Source organism: Barbus barbus (assembly GCF_936440315.1).
Source record: "Barbus barbus genome assembly, chromosome: 48".
Lineage (NCBI taxonomy): Eukaryota > Metazoa > Chordata > Actinopteri > Cypriniformes > Cyprinidae > Barbus > Barbus barbus.
The window spans coordinates 24,204,422-24,214,282 of record NC_136726.1 but is presented as its reverse complement, the minus strand read 5'-3'; the positions used below and the strand labels follow the sequence as shown (position 1 = coordinate 24,214,282).

Here is a 9,861-nt window from a genome sequence, read left to right as displayed (position 1 = left end):
TATGTATTACTATTATTATTTTTCTCTAAGACAGAAATATATAAGTATTGTAATACAATACACTGAAAAAATGAGCATAAAAATTTAAATATATCCCTTAAAATATTATTATTTATATTACTATTATTATTTCTAAGATCTACATGCATGAAAGCGTGAACTGCTGTAATCATCTGTTCACAAACATGTTGGAGATTGTGAAAAAGTGTAACATCGCTTTGCCAAAATACATGTTAACCACTCAGCACATGCAGAGATTGAGTTTGCTGCATTTACTGTGAAGTGAGATGTCAAAGCACTGGATATAAACCCCAAAACCAGTTCTGGACCGTGAGGAGATGCGTTACCTGGAAGAGGTTTGGGAGGAGGCAGTTTGGGGTTGCTGCTGGGTGTGTGAACACTGCAGATCTTAATGAACCCGGCCATTAGCATGATTAGAGCGATTCCCATCAGCAGAACCGCCCACCAGTGAGCCTGAGACAGACACAGAATAAACACACACTCCGAGAGATCAACACACAATAAACACGAGAGACACAGAATAAACACAGACTCAGCACACAGGTGAGACAAACACACACACAGACGATCGGAGATGACGGGATACGCACCACGATCCACTCGGCGATGTTCTCGTACAGCTCCGGGTTGAAGATGGCCTTCTTCAGGCGCGCCAGAGGACCGTCGGCGTCCACCAGACGGCACTTCATGAAGACGTCGCAGTAGCCCTTGAAGTCGTTGCAGGGCGAGCCGGCCTGGAGAGTGGTCACCTTCTTATTGAAGAAGCGGGCGAGACGCTCGGAGCCTGTGCTGCTGCAGGTGCTGGGGTTCACTGTGGACACACACACACACACACACACACACACACACGAGAGACAGAGAGAGGTTATTCACACGTCTCTGTAACAGATAAACCTAAACCATCATAGTACTGACCCACACTGAAAGATCAACTTCACTACTGTTTTAGTTACTTTTTTTAAACACAAATTCATACATTACACTAACACACAATACATTTAAATAAATCCACAAATAAATCATGATTTAAAGACGATTATGCAAAGTAGGTTTGCGTTGTGAGAACATTTTCAGATTTAAACTAATATGAAGTGTGTTGTGAGTAGGAGAGTATCTTTAATTAAAGCACGGTTATTTAATTGAGTGGTGTTTATTAAACGGCTCTCTATGATATGTGGTTCTGATTGGTCAATCGCAGCATGTAGTAATCATACATTCACTGATAAAACACAATCTTGTTTCATACAAATGCAACTGGCGCCATCCTGTGTTTCATTTAGTAATTGCACTGAAAAATAAATAATAAATGAACTCAAGTTACAGTATTTATTCCTTTCAGTTCTCACAAAATTCCTGTATATGCATAATATCTCCAAATATGAACTTGATTAAAAATCAATATTCTCCTATTTATGGATAATACAGGAATCTGAACTTGGCAGCTTGATCTTCATTAATGCAACGTGCATTTGCTTCTGATAATTATAATAATCGTATATTATTATTAATCAATTGATTCTGAAATTGTGTCGTGTTAAAGCATTCTGAGTCTTGACTCGATGAAGGAAATTAAGCTACTGTGAGAAGAGAGACGTGTAAGAAATTACAGTAATATTCAATGTAGAATTATGAGCAGCGTTTTAAACAGGGTTTTGCCAAGCGTTGTTCAATTTTAATTCAAAGTTTGAAAATACAACTTCCAACAGATCTCCAATACTTTTTAATTCATTAAAAATAGCTGAGCTAGAACATTAAAATAACTTATCTTCTGATCACCCTGCAAAAAGTGCTGCTGCTCTTCTTCAGTATTTAGTCTTGTTTTCCTGAATGCATATGATAATAAATAACAGGCTCAGAAAGATCTACTTAATTCAAAGAGAAACAAGTTTTCATTCCTCAATGGCAGATGTTTGTTCTTGCTTTAATCATAAACTCACTTAAATGCATCTTGAATTAAGGATGTTTAGATATTTGAACCGAAAACAAGACAAAAACACTGAGGAAGATGTCATTTTTTTGCAGTGCATGCAGCATTTAATGCCGTGACTTCATGAATGTCAGACGTTCTGCTCTGATTTAAGAGCTCTTATTAGTGAGACTGTTTAAGACCTGAGTGTGCATATGATTATAGGTGCTATACATCACAATCTGAAGCTCTGTACTGACTTTTCTCCATGCAGCAGACGTGGCAGAGCTCGGTCTCGTCTTTGCCGTCCACGCTGGCGCAGGTGCAGACCTCCAGCCCGTACTTCTCACAGATGGAGCCGGAGCAGCCCTGAAACACAGAGCGCAGGAGTGAGACGCTCCGTCACACAGATCTGACGATACGAGTGCTGATACACAGCTGTCTCTGGATCGATATCACAGCACGTGCAGCAGTGGACCGCACTTCATTTCAATACAAGAACACCTTTAAAACAGTGGAAAAGTTGTATTTTTTAGAAACCTTGCACAAGACCTATAAAAGCTTGCAGTTTAGCGATCTCTACTTCCACATTTTATTATCAGAAAAGTGAATTCATCATCTGTTCATTTATGAGAGAGAGGCTGTGTCTGAAACCACAAAACCAGTCTGGGGTATATTTGTAGCAATAACCAACAATACATTGTATGGGTCAAAATTATACATTTCTCTTTTATGGCAAAAATCATTAGGATATTAAGATCATGTTCCATCAAGATATTTAGTAAATTTCCTACTGTAAATATATCAAAACTTCATTTTTGATTAGTAATATGCATTGCTAAGAACTTCATTTGAACAACTTTAAAGGAGATTTTCTCAATATTTAGATTTTTTTGCTCCCTCAGATTCCAGATTTTCTAATAGTTGTATCTCAGACAAATATTGTCCTATCATAACAAACCATACATCAATGGAAATATTATTTATTCAGATTTCAGATGATGCTTAAATCTCAATTTCACAAAATTGACCCTTATGACTGGTTTTGTGGTTTATGGTCACATATTAGAATTAGAATTAGAGTACATTAAAATATAAATGTATTTATAGGAGTACATTATTATTTATGGGCTTAAAAACAAGATACAAACAATCAGAATATTGTACCTAGTGGGGAGTGCACAATATTAACATGAAACATAAAACATTACTTACATTGTAGCCTACTGTGGTACAAGTTATGTACCGCGCACACACACACGCGCACACACACACACACACACACACACACACACACACATACACACACACACACACGTTGGTTTTTGTGGTTTATGGGAACTCTCCATAGGCGTAATGGTTTTTATACTGAACAAACTGTGTGTGCTATTGCCCTACACCAACCCTACACCTAAACTTAGCCCTCACAGGAGACTTTGTGCATTTTTAGATTTTCAGAAAAACACCATTTAGTATGTTTTTTAAGCCTTTTGAATTACGGGGACATAGGCAGTGTCCTCATAAACCACCTTCATATTGTAATACCTCTGTCATACCCATGTCATTATACACATTTGTGTCCTCATAAACCACATAAACATGCACACACACGCACACACGCACACACACACACAACACACACACAACACACACACACACACACACACACACCGGCGTGCTGTGTAGGGATGGAACGATTACCAGTTCGACGATAAATCATGATAAATTTCCTCACGGATAGAATGGTTTTATATTTTAATTGTCATAAACCATCTAAGATTACCGCGATTTGAACAACTGAGGATAAATAAATACTGTCCAGCATAAAGCAGAATCTTCAGTAAGTAGTGGTTTTGTCTCTCTCGGGAAACGGTGCCTTAACGCGGCGAGAGAGTTTGTGCACGTCTGAGAAGCTGATCGCTATACCGTCGAGAGCCTAGTGCTCTCAGAAGGGCCACCCAAGGCAGGAAGACTTCAGTGGAGGCGTCAGACAAAACCCGTTTCGAAAGGTCCCCACACAACCTTTTCAAATAAATTGTGATCCAAGAAAGCAATGGAAACTACTTGGATTATTCCTCCCTTGAAAACTTCAATGATGACAAGCAAAACCAACAAAGGCCCTGAGTATCGGCGTCCCTTAAATGGGACAGGGGTGCTAAGACTCTCCGAGCTTGTGTCAATGAACCCTTTCAAAGTAGCAACTTGGAACGTTAGAAGCTTACTCCAAGCAGGAAAACTAGCCAATGTCATACAAGAAATGGATCGACTTAAAAGATAAAACACATACGAATGATAAACGTTCACTCTATGATGGTTCATTTTTGCAATTAGTCTGTTAATCACATGCGAACCGAAGCTTGAGGTCTGGTCCGTCCGGAGATCAGTTTCACAGCTACTGTGTAATGCTGGAGCTTGAATCGAATCGTTACACATAACGTACACCACTACTATGATTACACTTCAGTTTGCGCTATATTATACTCGCCTTTTAATAATTAGCGTGTGACTAACGTCTCCTCCACTATAAATTACCAGTAAATGAATCGAGTGACGTCACTGAAAAGCTGCAGCCGTGGCGGGGATGATTTCGTGTGTGGCGGGCCGCCACGGCAGAATGAATGTAGCGGAAACACTGAATTATACAAATGAATGAATGAATTATATGAATGAGATTCAGACATCTTCAGGAAAGATTGGATGGCATTTTGTTTTCATCTTCGCTCCATGTAATACCTAATAAACTAGTGTTTTAATCACAGCTGTAATTCTGCTGCTCCATCAGCGCCACCTGCTGTCAGAGAGTGGATCTACAGAGACATTCAGCATTCAGCTTGTGTGCAGCTTCTTCTCTGGACTAAACACAGACCGGATCTGCATGCCCTGCTGTAGTTTATGACCGGTTGATGAAAAACAAGCTTAAGTGGGTTCTGCACATTTAAACCATTCAGATAAGGTATTTATAGAATTATTTATGGAGCAGATAAAATACATATAATCATTTATTAATCACTTCTCATTTTGACTTGACACTTTTCTTTATTTAAAGGCTAAAATGTGAGGTTTACCCTTTTATGAAACCTCTTAAAAGTTTTGTTTGAACATTTCGAACATGTTATTAGATAAACTGTTTTCAGTCGTTATTTAAAATCCGGACCTCATCGGTAATGTTATTGTTTTAGTGTTTATGCAAAAAAAAAAAGTAAATTTATTTGCTGGTTTTAAATATAAAACCTGGTGAAGTGATTTATGCGTCAGTAGTTTTTGAACATTTCCAGCACATTTAAACACATTTAATGATGGCGTGCTGATTGAGGTCACAGTAATGGTGGTCAGAAGGTTAGATCTCTGCAGCCGTGGGTCGGGTCACTCACCCCGTTCAGGCAGACCTGTGTGTCCCCGTGGCAGGCGGTGAAGTTGGCTTTGGGCTCTGAGGTGGGGCACTGGGCCGAGGCTCCGTTACACATGCCCTGATGAGCACACTCCGACTCCTCACGACACTTCTCGTTCCGGCCCTTGTGGGAGCACTCGGCTGTGCAGCAGGGGCCCTGACTTGGACTGAACACACACAACACATCCAAACCTCACACACATGCTGACAGTGAACTTACACAACCTCACACAATATTCAGAACATAATGCTCCGCTACTTTACAATAACAATAAAAATCTGCTCAAATTTATCAGCATGGTTACTAAAATGAATGATTAATGCTGCTTGTTTGTTTTCTATTAGTTTGAATAAGTGCAAGCTGCGACTGCGCCAGACGTTACTCCACGCAGAGAACATTCACTGAATATTGCCCTTTAATATTACGAGTTAAACTCAGGACCTGAATTACATTTTTCAAACTTGTTTCTGTATAACAGTAGACAAATAAATACAAAAATTTAATAAACTGTACACTTAAAACAGATTAAAGTTTCAAAAGCTATTCAGTCAAGAGCAGTGCATGATTTTCTGTGTTAGATTAATGACAGACGGCACAGCTTTATTACTGCTGCTGACACGAGACACAATACTGATGCGCATGCATTTTCTTTCTCAACCGTTTACATTCACTTAACTCTCTAAGCACCAAAGTCGCGAAATTGCAGCAAGACGTCATACTTCACGAAATAGACTGTAGTTCCTAATATGGTGTAATATCTGGTAGTAGATGGCAGACATGTAGTACTTTGATTCTAGACCAAAAGTGTTGGAGGAAATAGCAGAGCAAGTGAGCTATCTGTCATTGATGCGGAAGCAGTTCAGTTCATAGCGTGCAAGTTCTGAGATTTGTGAGAGAAAATCATGAAATGGCTAATAAAAAGTTGTACCGTGAGGATGTATTGCAAATGTTATTCGCCGATTCTGACTCTGAAGGGAATATTTGCCTTTTGGAAATGATGATCGGCTGTCTAATGATTGCGCTTCTCCCGGGACATCTTTGCAGAGCATGGTGCTGCCGCACAAGGCGAGAGTATTCACGAAGCACAAACGAGTGATCATTTCAGCCCTTTGCTCAGCGGGGATGGGGTGGCAGGGGTGAACGTGGTCTTAGTGTCCATAGCAGAGCTGTTGCTCTCTGATGATCAGCCAGATTGCGTGGTTTGTTCTGATCACGCGCTCAAAGGGCCGCCGGCAGACAGTACAGGTGCAGTCAGTGTGGGCTAGGTCTGTGCGCTGTGCCATACTCTCAAGAACTATAAACGGTGTCACCTAGATACCTGACTGGGCAGCTGATCAAAAAATAGGCACATGTATTTTACTATGGCACAGTAATTTAGTAATAATTTACTACTTTCTCCTGTTTTACTGTTGATTTCCTCTTTTACTGATCATTTGGAATGAGGATAAAAAGACAAAAATACATGCAAATAAGTTCAAACATCCAATCAATATCTACTATTTCCTGAATATTATGAAATTCAAGTGGGCCGCCCCCTGATGGATTGGATTAGATTAGTATACTTACACCCCACAAACTTTCGGTCATGCCCAACATTTTTCTAATTTACAGTAGATCTCTATCTTTAAGCCCTATCAAGCCACAAGCTTTTGAAATCTTGATGTCAAAACTCAGCATTTTTTCCAAAAATCCCTGGCGCCTAAAGGGTTAAGACTAAACTGACTGTGTTTATGAGGATACTCGCCAGGATGGCCATTCTGACATCATTTTGTGTGTATCTGAGCACTTAAGCGCAACAAGCTGTGAAAAATAACTCCATATGATACTCGCGAGGCGGCTTTATACTTGCGCACTTTGGCTGTGAGCACACAGAAAACAGCCTTTAAAGCACATGAGTACCAAATGGCTTAAAAAGACTTTAAAAGACGTGCAAATTATATATTTTTGTGACGATGCAACAATGACCAGATGAGGCAAGTGACAGTTCTGTCGAGCACAAGTCTCGTATCGCAGCTCGAGATGCGCCGATGAGAAGCTGCTTTATTATCGTAAATACGAGCTTCCTAATCAGAAGTTGGATGTGAAAGGCCTCTCAAGTCATATTTACTACTCTGAGATTATTTTGATACTCGAGTTTCTGAGTTAGGCGGGCCATGAACTTTAAACATGTTGGAGGGGACAATGATCGCTGCTGTCAATGCCATTCTTTATTATTATTTTATTTTTACTACAATCAACTTGTCTTGTTACAGTGGTGAATTTTTTTATATAGGCATTTGAAGTATATTTTATGTATTATAAACAGGGAAATAAACATGCATTTGATCAAAATCCCAGAATGGTATGAAGCTGACTATCTAGCGCGGTGAATGTTTATGGTTATCATAGCACAGGAAGGCAGCAGAGAAGCGCTCTCGCTCAGTACAGCGGAGTGCATCGTTTTGTTAACTTTGTGGTTTATTTTGAGTCTTTGGGACACGGTGACACACGACCCTCTCACAATATATTGCAGATCTATCGCTCTAGCCGCTCAGAAATGTTCACGCAACCGTGCTGCCTGTATCAGAAGTTTAGCGCTCACACTACATGTGTATGACTATATCCAGGCCAGGGCCGGCTAAACAAACCGGAGCGATCACACTAGCCAAACAAACCAGGCTTTGGGGGTCAAGCTGGCTTGGGCACGGTTCAAAACACCTAGTGCGAGTACACACTAAGAGAAAGTCAAAGAAAGAAGATGAAGTACAACTGCAGGAATGAGTAAAACCATGCTTTAAAAAACTGTGTTTTAAAATTCAGTATGAACCCTGAATTAGAGGTCTTCTCAGGTCATTAAATCTGTACCTGACCCGGATCACTTCTTACCCGAACCCGACGTGCATAAATAATAACCGAGGCCTGATGAAATTAGACCTGTGTCCGACCCGATGGCATTTATTTTTGAACCAGAATGAACATCACTGATGTGTGCATCGGTCAGGAAACATACCAGTATCCTGCTGACCGATTTGGCTGCTGCTCCAGTACTTTCATTTATTTATTTACTTATCTATTACTAATCTTTACAGTATATTTTTCCTGTCTGATGGATACATATTATTTCGGAGTTCGGCTTTCAATTGTGACCGCATTTGAAAAATAAAGGTGATAGCTTGATAAGAAGCAAATCCATACATCCTAATAAATCATGGATTTAACATCGTTATTCAGCTCGTCTCTGGTCAAGGGCTTCTGCACACTAAACTGAGAAGTAGGGGTCGACCGATATGTGTTTTTCAGGGCCGATGCCGATACCGATTATTACAGACCAAGTAGACCGATAACCGATATATTGAACCGATATATATGTCTGGTGTAAAAATGAAAATGAATGTCAAAATTAAGAATAACAAAGGCTCTGACAAAAATGGCCTTCCCTAGTGTTGGTTGCACTTCTTACTCTTGTCTTCCCCCATGCATCCATCTACAATAAGGGTAATATATAAAGAGAGAGTTAAAAGTGGGGCCACTGCATGCTTCATGATTAAGCCTATGAATACTAAATACTACAGCTAAACAGCTTGGGGAAATGTAAGTATTTGGCTTCAATAATTTACATGCTAGAAATGTATGTGTAATAGCATAACCTCTCATAATTCTTCATTAATTATTTTCGGTTGACTAAATCATAACCTACAAGAGGTGACTATTCAATTCATCATCTAATGCACATCAATTGGTTAATTTAAAAAGCGCAATGTATATAATAAGTGTAAATAATTTAATTGTCTTCATAGCTCCATTGTAGAAGTTGTGAAGAAGACCACAACTATTTTAATGAAACTATAACACTAATAGCCTGTTATAGGCTCACTTGGTTCAATAGCCTATTGAAATATCCCAATTTCCGTCATCATAATCTTGGCCTATGTGACAGTAATTTAATCTTGGCCTATGTGACAGTATCTTAATCTTGGCCTATGTGACAGTATCTTAGTCTTGGCCTATGTGACAGTAATTTCCATTAGTTTTCATTTACAGAGCAGTGCAAATGAAGGCATAAAACATTAATTTAATTTATCTTTTAATCAAATGAGAGTTAAACTCAAATTTGGCAAACAAATGGGTTTACTATTAAAATTAAATCATGGAAGAAATAGCGTATTGTGTGATTGTTCTTTTAAACAAAAGTTGTAATAATTGTAGTAGCATTAGTAAATAAACCAAACTTTTATTTTGACGGGTTGCCATGAGGACCTCTTAAGTTTCTGTAGCCTATTTATGATATGACGATCGTTTTACTCAAACGAAACAGTCAAATGCTCATGAAGTAACTCTCAGAGCAGTTCTGGGGATGATGTTCATATATTTATGTCCTCATTTAGTGACATGAAAGATGCGGAAAACACCGCGAGCGTCGCGCACTTCAGTGTGTGTGTGTGTGTGTGTGTGTGTGTGTGTGTCAAAACCGCGCGTCTGTGCCATTCACACATACAGAGACACGCCGAACATGCAGAATTCATATTTAAATAGTCTTTTTGCAGCTTAATGTTTGCAGATAGTCCA

The 9,861-nt window shown here is 39.3% G+C and overlaps 1 protein-coding gene across 2 annotated transcripts in view; it reads right to left on the bottom strand.

The window, feature by feature from the left end:
- adam10b (ADAM metallopeptidase domain 10b) overlaps positions 1–9,861 on the bottom strand; it is a 38,395-nt gene that overhangs the window by 2,335 nt on the left and 26,199 nt on the right. For both annotated transcript variants that reach the window (XM_079412453.1, XM_079412452.1), the window contains 4 exons: positions 5,299–5,482; positions 2,188–2,296; positions 612–832; positions 348–474 (listed from right to left, as the gene is read on the bottom strand). In XM_079412453.1, the coding sequence (XP_079268579.1) occupies positions 348–474; positions 612–832; positions 2,188–2,296; positions 5,299–5,482 (641 nt within the window). The remainder of the gene's footprint in view (positions 1–347; positions 475–611; positions 833–2,187; positions 2,297–5,298; positions 5,483–9,861) is intronic.